The sequence below is a fragment of the Dama dama genome, chromosome 20 (genome assembly GCF_033118175.1).
Source record: "Dama dama isolate Ldn47 chromosome 20, ASM3311817v1, whole genome shotgun sequence".
In the NCBI taxonomy this organism is placed as follows: Eukaryota; Metazoa; Chordata; class Mammalia; order Artiodactyla; family Cervidae; genus Dama; species Dama dama.
In genome coordinates, this window is record NC_083700.1 from 97,386,777 (window position 1) to 97,405,257 (window position 18,481).

The 18,481-nt window shown below is 41.7% G+C and overlaps 1 protein-coding gene and 1 non-coding gene across 4 annotated transcripts in view; both read right to left on the minus strand.

The window, feature by feature from the left end:
• Positions 1-13,897, minus strand: part of NASP (nuclear autoantigenic sperm protein) — a 29,055-nt gene extending 15,158 nt beyond the window's left edge. The window contains exon 1 of one of the 3 annotated variants that reach the window (XM_061122038.1): positions 13,725-13,897. In XM_061122038.1, coding sequence (XP_060978021.1) covers positions 13,725-13,783 — 59 coding nt within the window. In that variant the 5' untranslated portion in view covers positions 13,784-13,897. The remainder of the gene's footprint in view (positions 1-13,724) is intronic. The other 2 variants (XM_061122037.1, XM_061122039.1) reach the window with 2 other exon arrangements.
• Positions 13,898-15,409: 1,512 nt separating this feature from the next.
• Positions 15,410-15,482, minus strand: TRNAS-GCU (transfer RNA serine (anticodon GCU)). Its single transcript has one exon. It is a non-coding gene; the product is annotated as a tRNA-Ser (tRNA).
• Positions 15,483-18,481: the final 2,999 nt, after the last annotated feature.

Consider the following 18,481-nt stretch of genomic DNA (forward strand, 5'->3'; position numbering starts at 1 on the left):
TTACTTACATTATCAAATTTAACGCTTATTCATTCAAGTAACTATTGAATGCTTATTTGCTACATGATACTACTAATATAATGAACAAGACAGTTACATCCTAGATTTCAGTTTATAGCTCACTAAAAATAAGTTTGTTTTTTAAAAAAAGGAAAAAGCAAAGTTTCCCAGAACATTCCATTTTTTGGGGGAAAAGTACTAATAAATATCTTAAAAATATTTCATAGTCGTGTTTACTGAAAAAGTCTAGAAATAATGACCAACTCAGCAGCAATGAGTATCCCCTAGAACCTAGACTGTGCTCCTAAAAATCCATTTCCCACTAAAAGGAACCAAGGCTCCATTGAGAAATAACTGATCTAAGACAGGGTTGGAGAAGTACATAAGTGAATCTGGGGCAATATCATGCCAGAAGGCAACAAAACTATATCTGGCATTATTGAGGATCATATCTACTAATGGTCATGCTAAAAGGAAAGGTGGGGAATCCAGGGTAAACCAAGAAGAGTTCTTTGTACTTTTTCAACTTCTCTATAAATTTGATGTTTCATATTTACAAAAATATTACAAAAGCACACTTAGGAGCCAACCTCAACAAAATCTCACTGTCCAAAAGGAGGGACAATGTGAGTGAGCATGAACAAAGATAATAGGGACTGCCCCGGTGGCCCAGTGGGTAAGACTCCAAGCTCTCAATAAGAGGCCCGGGTTCGATCCCTGGTCAGGGAACTAGATCCCGAATGTCCCAACTAAGAGTTCACAAGTCACAACTGAAAGATCCCTCACGCCGCAATGATGATATAAGAGCCCATGAGCTGCAACTAAGACCAAAGCAGCCAAATAAATAAATATAAAACACACACACAGATAATAAGCACAAAGGACCTACTGTGTAGTACAGGGAAATATGCTCAATATGTTGTAATAACCTAAGTGGGAAAAAGACTTGAAAAAGAATAGATACATATATACATATAATTGAATCACTCTGCTGTACACCCGAAACTAACACATTGTTGATCAACTATACTGCAATATAAAATTTTAAACATTTTTAAAAAGATTATAGCTGCAATTGACTGGAAAACTCCAAATATGTTTAAATTCGTGAGTTCTCAATAATATAAACAAAAACAAAAAAACCCATTAGTCATCTGGAAAATGATGGGAGACAACTGCATTATTTTGAAAATTGATAAATAAAGGAAAAGAAGAATTTACCCTTTCTTTACCATACAGTTAAACCTTAGGTAGGTTTCAAGAAAAGGATTGACCTGAGTTATTACTTAGGAATGCTATACACTGACACCATTCACTTGGCACTAACTTAAATCCTTGCCTCTGTTACCTACTCTATCATCAGTTTTCACCTATATCCCAAAGGAAATATTCAGTTAAGGATATGTATCATCTTTAACTGTGGCCCCAAAGCGCACCAGAGTTTAAACCAAGGATGGTTACACCTCAAATGAGAGCAGAGAATGCTGCTAGCTGTGATGAAATGGAGAAAAAGGACAGTGGGAAAACAGAAAACTTTACTACTAAACACCTCAGAAGCCATACATTAGAACTGAAGTACATGCAGCAAGAAAGCTAGGAGTATGAGAGAACACAGAAAGTTGCAGAAGATAAACTACTGAAAACTTCAAAGGTTAAAACATACACACAAATAGAACTTAGTCAATTGATTTTTCATACTTGGACTTTATTTAGCATACCAAATTTATGAAAACAGCGGAGTAATATACACAATATGGACAAAATAAATGAATGATTAAAAAATAGCTTACTCAATTCAAAAAATATATTAATTCAAAAGTCAAATTCAATAGACATTTTATTAGTATCTACTGTATGCTAAGGATCGGAATCAGCCTCCAACAAAAGTTAAAGCAGAGGACACAGGGTAATTCCCTGCTGTCCAGTGGTTAGGATTCGCCCCATCACTGCCAATGGCCCAAGTGGGGGAACTAAAATCCCACAAGCCACAGGCGCCAACGCTCCCCCACCCCAGAAAAAAAAGCAGAGAGGACAATTTGGGAAAAGCAGAAGAGATTATATGACAAGCAGGGGCTAACTATATTGGAATCTGAGTCTTAGAAAATGCTTTAGAGATGAAAAGTTGTCAATTACTTTCAACAGGATCCAGTATCCTTGCTGCTGCTGCTAAGTTGCTTCAGTCATGTCCGCCTCTGTGCAACCCCACAGATGGCAGCTCACCAGGCTCCCCCATCCTTGGAATTCTCCAGGCAAGAACACTGGAGTGCGTTGCCATTTCCTTCTCCAAAGCATGAAAGTGAAAAGTGAAAGTGAAGTCGCTCAGTCATGTCCTACTCTCTGCGACCCCATGGATTGCAGCCCACCAGGCTCCTCCGTCCATGGGATTTTCCAGGCAAGAATATTGGAGTGGGTTGCCATTGCCTTCTCCAGTATCCTTGCTAGAAACTCCTAAACCTTTTATAAATAGTATATTGGTTTACAAGTCTGATGAAAAGTCCTGGGGAGGGGAGGTGGGCAGGGAAATCGGGTTGAAAATAAGCAGACTTCACAGTGACAGGAAAAAAGCACAATTTAAAAGCTAATACGTTCAGCTGCACGGTAAGCGGCAAATGATCTGACCAGAACCCTGGATGGCCCAGGACCCTTATCTACAAATACTTCCTGTCATAGCTTGCTGTTGTTTAGTTGCCAAGACGTGTCAGATTCTTTTGTGACCTCATGGACTGTAGCCTGCCAGGTTCCCCTGTCCATGGAGTTTCCCAGGCAAGAATACTGGAGTGGGTTGCCATTTCCTTCTCCAGGGGATCTTCAAGATCCAGGAATTGAATCTGCATTGACAGGTGGATTCTTTACCACTGAGCCACCAGCGGAAGCCCCTGTCATAGCTAGTTACCTTCAAATAGCTTCTTTCACTAATTCTAGCAGAGTTTCTCAAATTACCTGTGACTGAAGGACCAGACTTTCATTTCAATGTGCAAGAGATGGGTTTTTGTAATATAAAACAGAAATGTCAGAGTAATGTCAAATTTCTTCATTTCCAAATGTTTACTCTCAGTTTTTATACTTAAATCTTTTTTTTTTGGGGGGGTGGGGTGGGAGTGGGGACAGGGCTGCACAGCATAGCTTGCAGGACTTTAGTTCCTGGACCAGAGATTGAACCAGGGACCACGGCAGTGAAAGTGTGGAGTCCTAACCACTGAACCGCCAGGGAATTACCTGAACTTTACACCTTTGTAACTGTCCTTCACCCTACTTTCCATGTCCCCACTTCCTAGGAAACAGATCATTTAGTTTTGATGCCAACCTAAATCATTAAATTTTTATCAAGCTGAGGCACTGAACGTGTAATATCATGAAATTTACTTCTTATATACCCTGTGGTACAAAAGTATGAAGTGGATAAAATTAGGAAAAATGGGTATCAATTCAGTTGCTCAGTCATGTCCGACTCTCTGTGACCCCATGAACTGCAGCACACCAGGCCTCCCTGTCCATCATCAACTCCTGGAGTCCACCCAAACCCATGTCCGCTGAGTCGGTGATGCCATCAAACCATCTCATCCTCTGTCGTCCCCTTCTCCTCCCGCCTTCAATCTTTCCCAGCATCAGGGTCTTTTCAAACGAGTCAGCTCTTTGCATCAGGTGGCCAAAGTGTTGGAGTTTCAGCTTCAACATCAGTCCTTCCAATGAACACTCAGGACTGATCTCCTTTAGAATGGACTGGTTGGATCTCCTTGCAGTCCAAGGGACTCTCAAGAGTCTTCTCCAACACCACAGTTCAGAAGATCAATTCTTTGGTGCTCAGCTTTCTTTATAGTCCAACTCTCACATCCATACATGACCACTGGAAAAACCATAGCCTTGACTAGACAGACTAGACAGACTAGACTTTGTTGACAAAGTAGTGTCTCTGCTTTTTAATATGCTGTCTAGGTTGGTCATAACTTTCATTCCAAGGAGTAAGCGTCTTTTAATTTCATGGCTGCAATCACCATCTGCAGTGATTTTGGAGCCCAGAAAAATAAAGTCAGCCACTGTTTTTCCATCTATTTGCCATGGAGTGATGGGACCAGATGCCATGATCTTTTTCTGAATGTTTTCTGAATGTTGAGCTTTAAGCGAACTTTTTCACTCTCCTCTTTCACTTTCATCAAGAGGCCCTTTAGTAGTTCTTCACTTTCTGACATAAGGGTGGTGTCATCTGCATATCTGAGGTTATTGATATTTCTCCCGGCAATCTTGATTCCAGCTCATGCTTCCTCCAGCCCAGCATTTCTCACGATGTACTCTGCACAGAAGTTAAATAAGCAGGGTGACAATATACAGCCTTGACGTACTCCTTTTCCTATTTGGAACCGGTCTGTTGTTTCATGTCCAGTTCTAACTGTTGCTTCCTGACCTGCATACAGGTTTCTCAAGAGGCAGGTCAGATGGTCTGGTATACCAATCTCTTTCAGAATTTTCCACAGTTTACTGTGATCCACACAGTCAAAGGCTTTGGCATAGTCAATAAAGCAGAAATAGATGTTTTTCTGGGACTCTCTTGCTTTTTCAATGATCCAGTGGATGTTGGCAATTTGATCTCTGGTTCCTCTGCCTTTCCTAAAACCAGCTTGAACATCTGTAAGTTCACAGTTCACGTATTGCTGAGGCCTGGCTTGGAGAATTTTTGAGCATTACTTTACTAGCGTGTGAGATTAATGCAATTGTGTGGTAGTTTGAGCATTCTTTCGTATTGCCTTTCTTAGGGACTGGAATGAAAACTGACCTTTTCCAGTCGTGTGGCCAGTGCTGAGTTTTCCAAATTTGCTGGCATATTGAGTGCAGCAGTTTCACAGCATCATCTTTCAGGATTTGAAATAGCTCAGTATATTATTAAATAGCACTGTAAAGCACTCAGCAGTGATAAACTTACTTTTACTTAGTAGCCTAGACAAAAAGGGCATGAGCCAATCAAGGCCATACTAGTACAGTCATAAGAAAAGACATAATTAAAGCAGTGATTCTTCAAATTTCAGTCCACATGAATTAAACAAATTGTTGGGTCCCAACCCTAGAGTTCTGGTTCAGTGGATCTACTATCAGGTCCAGGAATTTGCATTTCTAACAACTTTCTATGTGATGCTACTACTGGTTTGGGGACCACAATGTAACAAACACCAGATTAGGAAAAAAATTATACACTAATGTTCAGGTCTTATCTGAGACACAGACATGTTTATCCACAATTATTTTTTTTGCTGTTAATTACAGTAGCTACTACATTTAAAACTATGAAGATATCACATAAAAAATCTGTATTTCTGCTTCTCTTGAAAAATTGTTATGTAAACTGTAAAACCAAAAAGTATTAAAGAAAACCATGGGAGAATTACTTTGTAATTCACCTGGAGAAGGCCTTTTTAAATTCAGAAATTATAGAAGATTGATAAATTCTACTCCATCTAATTCATTTCACAAAAGGTTAACTTACCAAATATAGAGTATTATAATCAACAGGAAAAAAGGTCCAACAAGAAAAGATTAAAGGGTATAAGCATACTCACAGAAAATGAAACACAAAGAGCTCAAATGTCTGAATACGTGCTCATACTCTTCAGAGAAACACAAAACTACCATGAGAAAACATTTTTTACCCATCAAATATTCAAAGACAAGAAAGTAAGAGAAACAACTGTTCCCATATATTGCTAAAAGTGAAGTCACTCAGTCGTGTTCGACTCTTTCCGACCCCATGGACCATACAGCCTACCAGGCTCCTCAGTCCATGGGATTTTCCAGGCAAGAGTACTGGAGTGGGTTGCCTTCTCCAGGGAATCTTCCTGACCCAGGGATCAAACCCAGGTATCCAGCATTGCAGGCAGACACTACCGTCTGAGCCACCAGGGAATCAAAAGGAGGGACATGAGGGTATCCAAAAGAGTCATGCTCCATGTCAGGCTTGAACTCACAACCTCAGCAATGCTCTGCATGGACTGCTGTGTAAGTACTGCACGCTAACCAATTGCTAACAGAAGTTTAAATATATATTGCTAATAGAAATTTAAATTTACAAAACTTCTACACCAGTCTAATTGGCAATATCTATCAAAAATAACAAGTGAACACTCTTTGATCCAGCAGTTCCACTTGTACAAATTTATCCTATAGATGAGTCCATGGTTTACAAGATTATTCACTAGAGCATTATTTGTAATAATTAAATTCTGGACAGAATTCAAATGTCCACCAAAAGGAAAACTGTTATGAGACAGCCACAGAATAGAATAAAATGCAGCCATTTAAAAAAAAAAGGAAAACTATGCCTTAATGAGGAAATTACATCCTGATGAAGAATCATCTTCAAAATACATTGCTAATAAAGTGGTCAGAGATGTATCAAGTGTGCTACCATTTGTACGGTAATGTAGAATTAATAACTACAATCTGCTCTTATATGATTAGATATCATTGCTGTTGTTTAGTCACTAAGTCGTGTCCAACTCTTTGCAACCCCCTGAACTGTAGCCTGCCAGGCTCCTCTGTCCATGTATTTCCCAGGCAAGAACACTGGCGTGGGTTGCCATTTCCATTTCCAGGGATCTTCTCCACCCAGGGATTGAACATGCATCTCCTGCATTGGCAGGAGGATTCATGAACCACTGGGCCACCAGGGAAGCCCAAAAGATATCACTGAGGGATACATAATAAATTACAAACACTGGTAAATTATGAACACTGGTGGACTGTAAGGAGAAAATGCTAATAAGGGTTAATTAACATTTCACTGTATACTCCCTCTTCTGGATTTTGAACTAGGAATGTATGTCCTATTCAAAGAAATAATATTTTAAATACCAAAAATATCTGCCACTGTGGCATACATTCTCCCCAATCAAGCAAAGCTGAATAGTGACCTAACACTAATAAGGGAGAATTCACTTCAATCCCCACCACCACGTCACTTTTTCCTGTCTGGCCCTCTAAGCCCTGCTACAAAACACCAAACTACTAAATATTGGTGACTGTTTAGAAACTGGGAAAGGAGAGAGGGTGAATCTTGAATTTTTATTTCTGGGATAGGGAAACTGAGCACTATCCGAGCAAAGTAAGGTACAAGAACAGGATTCGGGACTTCCCTGGTGGTCCAGTGGTTAAGACTTCACCTTCCAATGCAAGGGGTGCAGGTTTGATCCCTGGTCTGGGAGCTAAGTTCCCACATGCCTCGATACCAAAGAAATGTAAAAAGAAAAAAACAAGAAACTAAATTGTAATAAATTCAACAAAAACTTAAAAAAAAAAAAAAAGAACAGGATTCATTAGTGAAAACTGTGGGTATATATTAAGAGTTGGTTGGTTGGTTTTTTTAAAAAAATATGTATGTATTTATTTGGCTGAATTGTCTTAGTTGCAGCAAGAGGGATCTTTAGTTGCAGCATGCAAACTCTTAATTGCAGCATGTGGAATCTAGTTCCCTGACCAGAGATAGAACCCAGGCCTCCTGCACTGGGAGAGTGGAGTCGTACCCACTGGAACACCAGGTAAGTCCCTCAGAGTTGGTTTTGAGGTACTTATAAAACACCTAAATGGGTAAGATTCAATAGGCAATTCAGAGCAAACATGTCATAGAGCAGTACCTATTACATTATCATTTAATCCTCTCACCAAAAAAAAAAAAAAAACAACCTTGTGGTATGTGTCAATATCCTATTTTCCAGAGTAGTAACTTACCCAATTACACAAATGATTTACTAATCTATACATAACACCAATCATAACTCACGCTATATTCTAACTGCCTACTGACTTTCTGTATTCCCCATCCGGATTATGATCTGAGAAATGATGTCTATCTTATCCTAAACTGTATTCTACAATCAACCACAACCTGGCATCTAATCAATATTTGTTAAAGTAAGTGAACAATTCTGAATCACTAAGGGTAGGATTAAGGACAAGTGACTTTGCCACTTACCATGTGAAGTACCTAAATTTCCTCAACTATTAACAGTACCATATCACAAGACTTGTTTTGAAAATTAAATGAGAATGTTCACAGAGTGCTTAGCTCAATGCTTCGCACATAAGGAATCAAAAGATGCTAGCAATCATTAACAATGAAAGAACCAAAAGATAGGAAGAATTAGAGTCCGCATCAAAGGAAAACAAAATTAAGGAGGGAGTATCTGGTATCAGAGGCAGCAAAAGGGTACCAAAAAGAACTAATTAGGAAGCTAAAAATGATAAGGACTACTTCAGCATTTGGACAATGATTATCTTTAGCAATGTTGTTTAAATGACATGAAAGAAAGAAGCCCAATTGAGACAGGATGGACAAAAGTGTATATTCTCAGAACACAGTTGTCCAGTTAGATTGTGATCTGATGACCAGAAACTAGTATCTTATTCATATTTGTATCTCTAAAACCCACCATATTAAAATATATATTGAATATACCTGTTAAATGTATAAGCAAATAGAAGGGGGAAAAATGGGAGACTAGAAATACAGAATCTTATCTAAAGAAGCCTGGCTATGAAAGGAAAGAAGCAAAGAAAGCAACTGGTGGCTCAGACAGTAAAGCATCTGCATACAATGCAGGAGACCCAGGTTTGATCCCTGGGTCAGTAAGATCCCCTGGAAAAGGAAATGGCAACCCACTCCAGTACTCTTGCCTGGAAAATCCCATGGACAGAGAGGATCGTGGTAGGCTACAGTCCATGGGGTCGCAAAGAGTCGGACACGACTGAGCGACTTCACTTCACTTCACCTTGGGAAGTTTGAATGCAGAGAAGATGGTGCTCTATCTAAGGAATACAAGCACCAAGAGACCAAATAGGTAGTTGCTAGACGTGGGGGGAAAAATCTCCAATTGTCTTATCTTCAAATTTTTTTCCTTAACGTAAACCCTCACTCTGTGAAGAAGGCCTTTCTTCTAGAGAACTTTTAAGTTCCACAAGAGGTGGTTTCAACCCTCTAGCTGTCTATTCTGTGTCTGCTCCAAAAAAGCAGCTGAATGCACTTAAAAAAACAGCACTTTTTAAAAAATTCTTGGCCCCAAATCTGAAACAAGGACAAAACTGGCAATCCTACTACATTCCCTAAAATGTCTTCCAAGTCTCCAAAGTAACAATTTCTCTCCTCAAATCTCCTACATTGTATTCCATTCTCCCTTACTTCTAAGCAGGTCTTGCTTTACCCCTCATTGAGCAAATAGACACCATTAGACAGAAAGTCTCCCTCAACCACTAAAACGATCAACCTGCCTGTATCTGTATCCACTCTCTCTTCTTCATGAATGGAAACTTCAGATAGCTGGCTCCTGGCCATTCATCTCCTTGTGGCCATTCCAGATTGCCCAATCTAAAATAACCACCCAGTTACCTCACATCTCTTCAAACTAGGGGAAGGTAAAGCAATTATTTGCATAGCACTTTATCACTGATATTCTCTAATCTACATCATATTTATGGTCTCTACCCCAAGTAGTCTCCATTTAAGAGCAGAGATCTTTTCTGTCTCATTATATAAAACAAATGCTCAATAAATACAGGGAATCCTTGGTGGCTCCGATGGTAAAGAATCTGCCTGCAATGTAGGAGGCCTAGGTTAGATCTCTGGGTCAGGAAGATCCCCCGGAGAAGGGAATGGTTACCCACTCCAGTATTCTTGCCTGGAGAATTCCATGGGCAGAGGAGCTTGGCAGGCTGCAGTCCATGGGGTCACAAAGAATCGGACATGACTAAGGGACTAACACTTTCACTATGCCTTAAGTAGGACCAAAAAAAAAACCTGCTTCACAAAATTTTCCTAGAAGAAAATTTCCTAAAAGAATCTTCCCCATTACTGCTACTAAAACTGAGGTCCACCATGGTAGCCAGAAATAGAATCCAGTTTTCTTGACTCCTAGTCATCAAAGACATCATCTGTCTAGTTTTGTTTTGTTTTTTTCTGGCTGCACCACTTGGCATACAAGATCTTAGTTCCCTGACCAGGGATCAGATCTGTGCCCCCTGCAGTTTTAACCACTGGACCACCAGGGAAGTCCCTCCATAAAAAGTTTTAAGATACCCTTACAAATAAATACATGTTCAGCACCCACCTACAATAGAACAGATAAAGCTATTCAAAAGCAGGCCCCCACACAGCAAAAACAATCACTAAACTGTGTAATGTGGATGGTTCACATAAAGTTGTGTATAAGAGGTCATATAATAACATACCATAGATATAACATTCAAAAATAGACAAAACTAATCTGTAATGTTGTAAGTCAGAACTACCCTTGTTGGGAGTATGGCTTGAAGGATCCCAGTTCCCCAAGCAGGGACTGAACCCAGGCCACTGCAGTCAAACCACTGAATCCTAACCACTGGACCACCAGAGAATTTCCAACAGGCTTTTAATATTTGTTTTTATTTATTTTTTGGTGAACTCTTAGTTGAGGCATATGGAGATCTAGTTCCCTAACCAAGGATCGAATCCACACCCCTTGCACTGGAAACACAGAGTCTTAGCCACTGGACAACCAGGGAAGTCCCATGGAACTTTCAACTTATGCTTTCTTCTAGGAGATGTATAGTTTAAGGCCTTATATCTAGGACTTTAATCCATTTTCAGCTCATTTTTGTATACAAGGGTCTAACTTCATTCTTCTGCATGTGTACATCCTGTTGTCCCAACATGATTTGTTGAAAAGAATGTTCTGTCCTCACTAAGTGGTCTTGGCATCCTTTTTTTTTTTTTTTCTTTTTTTTTCTTTTTTTTGGTCTTGGCATCCTTAACAAAAATCATTTGACGACATGCAAGGATTTATTTCTGGCCTATTACATTCCATTGCTCCATCATGCCAGTACCACCCTGTTTTAATTATTATAGCTTTGCAATGTTTTGAAATCAGGAAGTGAGACTTACACACTTCGTTCTTTTTCAAAACTGTTTTGGCAGGGAATTCCTTGGTGGTCCAGTGGATCCACATTCTCACTGCTAAGGGCTCAGGCCAAGGAAAGGCCAAAAACAACAACAACAAAAATGTTTGGGCTATTTGGGATCCCTTGAGGTTTCTTATGCGTTTTAGGATGCATTTTCCTATTTCTACAAAACTGGTGTTTTGACAGACTGTTGAATCTACAGATCTCTTTGGGTAGTATGAACATCTTAACAGTATCAGGCATTCCAGTCCATGAACAAAGGACATTTTTTGTGTGTGGAATCTTAAGGGTGAACCTCAGGGCTTTTTTTAAAATAATTTATTTTTTTTTGGATGGGCCGCACATCTTGCCCTCTGCAGTGTAATCACTGAGTCCTAATCAATGGACCACCAGGAAATTCTCTGAACCCCAGCTTTTAAAGTGGCAAGTGAAGAATTCTTTTGGACACACATAGATTATCAAAGTTAATGGATGTCATGATGAGAAAGCTTGTCCTAAGTGTACAAGTCATATTCATCTTGTTCAGAAATAATTTCAATATTCCATTTATTTTTCTGATCTGTTCTTGTCCTTCACCTCAAAACCATCCTGAGATTATCAAATATCAGATTTCATTTAAAAAAATCTTCTAAAGAGGCTTCCCTGGTGGTCCAATGGTTAAGACCGAGAGCTTTCAGTGCAAGGGGCTCGGGTTCAAGGTCCTGATCGGGAAACTAAGATCCCACATGCCACGCCACAAAAAAATTAATGAGTAAATAAAATGATCTTGTAAGAACAGGAATTTTTTTTTGCAGGTCCACCGAGACTCTTCTCATTTACACATCTGAGCTAATATACTGGCCTAACATCTCCAATCCACCAAAAATTAGTACAACAGCTACCTTGGCTAAATCTTATATTCTAATTACTGTGACATTAATGCATCTCATGGTAAAGCCTAGTTATTGAGCTTATGGAAAAAAACCCAAACTTTCTGGCCAACCCAATACAAGAAGTTATTGATCTCACTTTAAACAGCTGAATACTAAGCACCAAAATAAGCCTCATACCAACACAGATGAACCTTACACTTACAGAAACAACAAACTCCAGAACTTTAAGGATTGAGCTAAACCACTCATTTTTACTTTGGCATCTCTCATCTAAAGGTACAATTATGTAGCTCAGAAACAATAAGACAGCTAAACTAAAATTCAGTGCACCACATAAGACTTCCTAAGTTTTCTCATTCCTCCTTACCACTACATTACAAACTGTTATATTCTTTATCTACTGTAACATAAAAACATTAAAAATTAGTTAGAACTATTCAGAAAGCTAGTGAGGACAAGGACTGATTTAACATTTAGACAGTCATTGATAAACTTTACCAATGCTGTTTAAATGGCATAAGGGAACAGAAGCCAAACTGAAGCTTTTTAGAGATGACAAAACTGTGGCCCTACGCTCACTACTTAAGCAATGAAAGTGGTATCAAAGTCAACTCTGAATTAAGGTTTATTTCTCATTCCATTTTTTTCTCTCTACTGGTTTGAAAGTTATGTGTTTTTTATTCTTTCAATGGTTATACTGGAATTATAATGTGCATTCTTAATAGAGTCTAAATTCATGTTAATTTTTTTCACCCTCCCCCATAAACGCCTTACCCCTGAACTGTTCCAAGAATTTAACTGAGGAATGCTGCCTTTACTCTTCTCTCCAACTAGCTAATTAAGTTTTCATGCAATTTCCTCTCAAGTAAGCTTTGGGGATGGAGGAAGGATGAGAAATGAGGGAATAAAAACGTGAAATACTAGGGCTTAACCAGAATCTGACACTTAATAATTTAAATTATGTTTCTTCAAATAAACGTCCCGTTTGCCTTCACTGTTCAAAAAATTCCTGAGTGGCACTGTGCCGTTTTTACAGCAATCATGTCTTCCCTTCTACTGCACTTCACGCATAATACTGCCCATTCTCCTAGCAACCAAACGCTGCTACAAGTGAGACCTCAACGCAGCGCTGAAGACGCTTCAGACCTGATCAAGTCCCCTACAAGCAATCAAGTCCCCTGCCAACATTGCTAAAATCAAAAAGAACCACGATGCTCTCCACCACAAAAAGAAATGGGCCTAGCTGTGGGTAGGAGGGTACCAGGTGAGCAAGGAGACCGCGGGGAACAAGCTTCCCGGTGTCCCACCACGGAAGTCCGAGGCGGACCGCGAGCCGCACAGCCCCAAACAATGGAGTTTTCCCGCCTCCTCGGGGCCCCGCCCCCTGCTCCAGAGCCCGCGGAGGGAAGCGAACGCATCAGCGCACGACCCCGCCCCCTAGAGGTCCCGCCCACCCCGAGCCACCAGTCCAGCCTCCTTCCTCGTGCAGGGTTTTTTTTTTTTTTTTTTGGCGCCAAATCTCTGTTGGGTTATTTTCCCGAGGTGTCTGAGAATACCACCGGAGGCGCACACCAGTTGTGTGGGGATAGCAGGGGCATGAAGGCACACCAGCGCTCCTGGGCCCCGCCCCCCCCCACCGATAGCCCCGGGCCGGGGGAGGAAAGAGAGGGGCAGGCAATGGAGACAGCCACCGCTGCCCCCGGCAAGATGGCGGCCGCGAAAAGCGGGGCAGGGGGCGCCAGCCGACCGGCGTTACAGATATTGAGAGAGACTCTACAAGAGGTGAGCTTCTCCAGTGTCCGAGCCTTCCCGAATAGCGACGGTTGTTCATTGGAAGGCACGTCCTCCAACCCTCCGGTGTGCCCCTCCCAGGGAGCCTCCGTCCACCACCCCCTCCCTGAGGACTGGCCAGTGCCTCAAGCTCTCCCTGGTCCGGCTTACTTGTCGGCGGAAACCAGCTCTGCGGTGATGGCGGCAGTGGCTGTGGACTCTGCGGCCATCGTTCCCCTGAGGTGGTGGGCCAACGGACGGGATACAGCCTGTGAGAAAAACAGACGGAATTCGGGACACCAGAGACTTATTCAGGGACAGAAAATGGCAGATTGGAGACCCCGCGCGGCTGGGTCCTCTTATATACCAGGGCCCTTCGCCCCGCCTATCCACTTCCGGATCCTCCCCCTCGAGTTTAAAGGGCCAGGACCCAGCCCCAAACCAACCCAAGGATATCCCCCGCCCGCACCATCTGGTTCTGCCGGGTACCTTTCCTCCCTAGTCTGCCTTCCTCGAAGAAAGCAACTTTTTGCTTCTCTAGCAAGTCGCGTAAGAACTAGGATTTTGGCACTACAGCTCCTAACTGGACGTTGGCCAGCGCCTTCCAGAAAAGAAGCTAGTGCTGCTCTACATTTTTAGAGCGAGTAGCCTGGAGTCTCTTTCTAGGCCCGATACTGTGACTTTCTCTCTGTCCTCTGAGTCGTAACGGACGGACACGCAGGAGCCGAGCACGGGTATACCTGCAACGGCTAGAACTGTTATCGGTGAGAGACGCGTGGCTCTGAACCTCCGCAACAACTGACGCAAAACAGTGCTGTCCTAGGATTGGTCACCGCTTGAAACTACCGCGCTTGATTCAGAGCTCGGGGCTGTGGCGGGACGCAGCTGGCTCCTCCCTCTGGACCCGCCCCGCTTCGACTGGCCCAATCCGCTGACGCCATCCTCTTAGACCCGACCCCAGACTCCAAATCTGACTAGCTGATTACGATTTATCGAGCTTCGATTTATCTTATCGTTTCTCCACTACATGCGGGGGCACTGTGCTTAAACATCTAACGCTATTAACTGTCTTACTTAACTTTACACCAAAGCTTACTAGTGACAACGGTGTTCTCAGCCCCATTTGGTAGAAACGGAAACCAAAGTTCAGAGAAGGTTTGACTAACGCAGAAAGTTGCAAGACAAGTCGTTTATGGGAAGTAGTGTGCCTCATTTCCTGCAGCTGGCTGAGTGGAAGATAACTGGCAGGCTGAAATGATTGCACTTCCTCACACCTGGAGCACCATCCATTGCCTTCCACCATGGCCTTGCGTACCGTGATCAGAACAGTAATTTTATTTTCGTCCAGGTTCAGACATACTGCGAAAGATTCCTGGGGAGTGTTCTTATTCCAGCCTGTCAAGACTCAGGCAGTTGGGAATTTTTAGGGAAAAAGAGCCAATTCCTGTAAATGCCAATTCCTGTAGCAAACAGATGTGGGTTCTCCCTTTATAGCTGGGTGACCTGAGCCAAGTCAAGTAACCATATAAGATTAAATGTAAAATGAGGACAATATCAGTATCCACCCTTTAAGAATATTGTGAGAATTCGAGATGATGCTTCAACAATCAGCACTATGCCTGGGTTATGCTAACCATTTACTAAATGGCTACAACAGTCTGATAACACAGTGACTGGAGGATGGAGCTCCAGGGAGATCTCTCCAGAGTCCTAGCAGCCAGGAGTGGGTGAAGTAAAGTTGTTCAGTCGTGTCCGACTCTTTGCACCCCATGGACTGTAGCCTACCAGGCTCCTCTGTCCCTGGAATTTTCCAGGCAAGAGTACTATAGTGGGTTGCCATTTCCTCCTCCGGGGATCTTCCTGACCCAGGGATCGAACCCGGGTTTCCTGCATAGCAGGCAGACGCTTTACCATCTGAGCCACCAGGGAAGCAGCCAGGAGTAGGGCCTGACAAATCCAGTCCAGAAACTTGTGTGATCCACTCATTTGTTATACTAATTTTTAAAATATTTTTATTTTATTTTTAGCTGTGCAGGGTCTTCATTGCTGTGCAGGGGCTTTTCCTAGTTGTGGCCAGCAGGGGCTAATTTCTCGTTGAGGTGTTCGGGCTTCTCAATGAGGTGGCTTCTTTTGTTGCTGAGCAGGGGATCTAGGGTGTGTGGGCTTCAGTAGTTTCAACACCCAGGCTTAATTGCTCCATGCCATGTGGGATCTTCCTGGACTAGGAATCGAATCCATGTCCCCTGCATTGGCAGATGGATTCTCAACCACTGGATCACTACGGAAGTCCCTCATTATACTAATATTCACTGAACAGCTATAATTTCTCAAGGCTTTGTTCTAAATCCTAAGGACGAAATACATGGTGTCTGCCTTTGAGGAACTCAGTCTTATAAAAAATGGATTTTAAATCCATCCACTACCTTCAGTTTTTACTACCACCACTCATCTCTTGCCTGTACTACTGCATACCTTCTGATCTCTACTTAACCCTCTCCAGAAAAATCTTTTTAAAGTGTAAGTCAGATCATGTCACTCTCCTGAAATAGCTTTCCATTGCTGTTAGAAGAAATTTTGAGCTCTTTATCATTATCTACAAGTCCTACATGATCTGGCTTCAATTCACCTTTCCAAAATTCATCTCATACTACTCCTCTTCCTTCACCTGGTTTTCCTACCACACTTTCTCCCTGTCCCTTTGAACGCACAAGCCCTTTCTCATTTCCAGAGGGCTTTGCACTTGCTGTCTTACTACCTAAAAAGCTCTTCTACCAATACTTTGAATAACTAGCTCCTGTTCTTCCTTTGGCGAAGGCAATGGCACCCCACTCCAGTACTCTCACCTGGGAAATCCCATGGACAGAGGAGACTGGCAGGCTGCAGTCCATGCGGTTGCGAAGAGTCGGACACTACTGAGCGACTTCACTTTCACTTTTCACTTTCATGCACTGAAGAAGGAAATGGCAACCAACTCCACTATTCCTGCCTGGAGAATCCCAGGGACAGGGTCCGTCTATGGGGTCACAAAGAGTCGGACACGACTGATGTGACTTAGCAGCAGCTTTTCTTCCTTTAGGCCTCATCTCAAGTATTACTTCCCCAAAGAAACCTTCCCTAGCCACTCAATCAAAGTTAGCTTCCTAGTGTTTATTTATTCCCTTATACTTATCAAAATCTGAAGTTATTCATTTTTATTTTATTCTTACCACTTCTAAATATATAGGCTTCATGTGCCCTTTTCTGTCTTATTTACAGCTAAATGCCCAATGCATTTACCAGTGGTTGATGCATACTAGGTATCCAAAATGAACTTATCAAATGAATGAATAAAATAATCATAATATAATCATAATTAGAACTGGAAAGAGTTTCACTTAAAATATATCTACTTAAAATAGAAACCAAGATTTGGAGAATTTCCTGGCAATCCAGTGGTTGACTCCATGCTTCACTGTTAAGGACCAAGGTTGGGGAAATATGATCCCAAGAGCAGCGGCCAAAAACAAAACAAGCCACAAGATTTCATAGTAATTTTAAAATTATATTTAACATGATTTAGGGAGGACTTCCAGTTAAAGATGGTGTGTTGAACACATTTATACCCATTCCCTTTGAAACCTGTCTACATAGCAATAAAGAAACTTTTAATTTGTTTTTTAAAGATAGACTGGCAAGATCACAGAGAATGGGAAAGGAAGCAATAGCAACAAAATTTTTAAAGCTGGAAAAGAGATGGACAAGTAGTAACTGACCTAGCACCCAAGAAAGGAGAATTCAGGCTTCCCTGGTGGCTCAGTGATAAAGAATCCGCCTGCCAATGTGAGAGACATGGGTTCAATCCCTGGTTCAGGAAGATCCCACTTGCTGCAGCCAGGTAGGCACTGCTATTGAGCCTGTGTTCTAGAACCCTCAAGCCACAACTACTGAAACCTGAATGCCCTTGAGCTCACACTGGGCCACAACAGAAACTACCACAAGGAGAAGTCTGTGCACCTCCACTAGAAAGTAGTCCGTGCTCATCACAATTAGGGAAAGCCCCTGCATAGCAATGAAGACCCAGCACAGCCATAGATAAATAAATAAAATCATTAAAGAGAGAGAGAGAATCCGAATGGGAAAGCCAAGAAGCTATTAGGTTGACAACAGAGAAGTCACAAAAGGCTCATGAATTGGTTGCAGCAGGTTCTTTTAAGAGTATGGGAAGAAGTACATGCGTCCTTACTGTACATGAGTGCTCAGTTACTCATTGTATCCAAATCTGTGACCCCATGAACTGTAGCAGACCAGGCTCTTCTGTCCATAGGATTTTCCAGGCAAGGATGCTGGAGTGAATTGCCATTTCCTCCTTTAGGGGATCTTCCTGACCCAGGGATCAAACCTGTGTCTCCCAGGGCTTTAAAAAGCAGCTTAGGAAAAAAAAAAAAAAAAGCAGCTTAGGCTGACAAATCGTCTTCCCCAAGGCAATGGAAAACTGGAAGTTTATTTTATGGAGAGGGTAAAACAATAAGGAGGTTGAACTAAGTGAAAGTTGAGGGTAGAAGAAGTATATAGAAAAGAAAGGGATTAAATGAATGACCACATACAAAATACTGAGACCTTGTGATAGACTCCTAGTTGTCTTCCACTATCTATTTTTCTCTCCTATAGTAGTAAATAGAACCCTGATTTTTATTAATTTATTTATACATTCATTTTAGTGCATAGCCACCAGAACAAAAACCAAAATTGTCAATGTCCCTTGGAACTAGAAGTGCTCACATGATGACATTCTGGTCAAAGGAAAGTGAACAGAAGTAACATGTGCAACTTCCATGTAGCAACATCAAAGGGAAGGGGCCTGTCTTTCCAGAAGACATGGTGGTGAACCAACTTGGACAAAGTCAAATCAGTGTGATGCACCAGGAATGACTGTTGGGGTCCTTTAATGG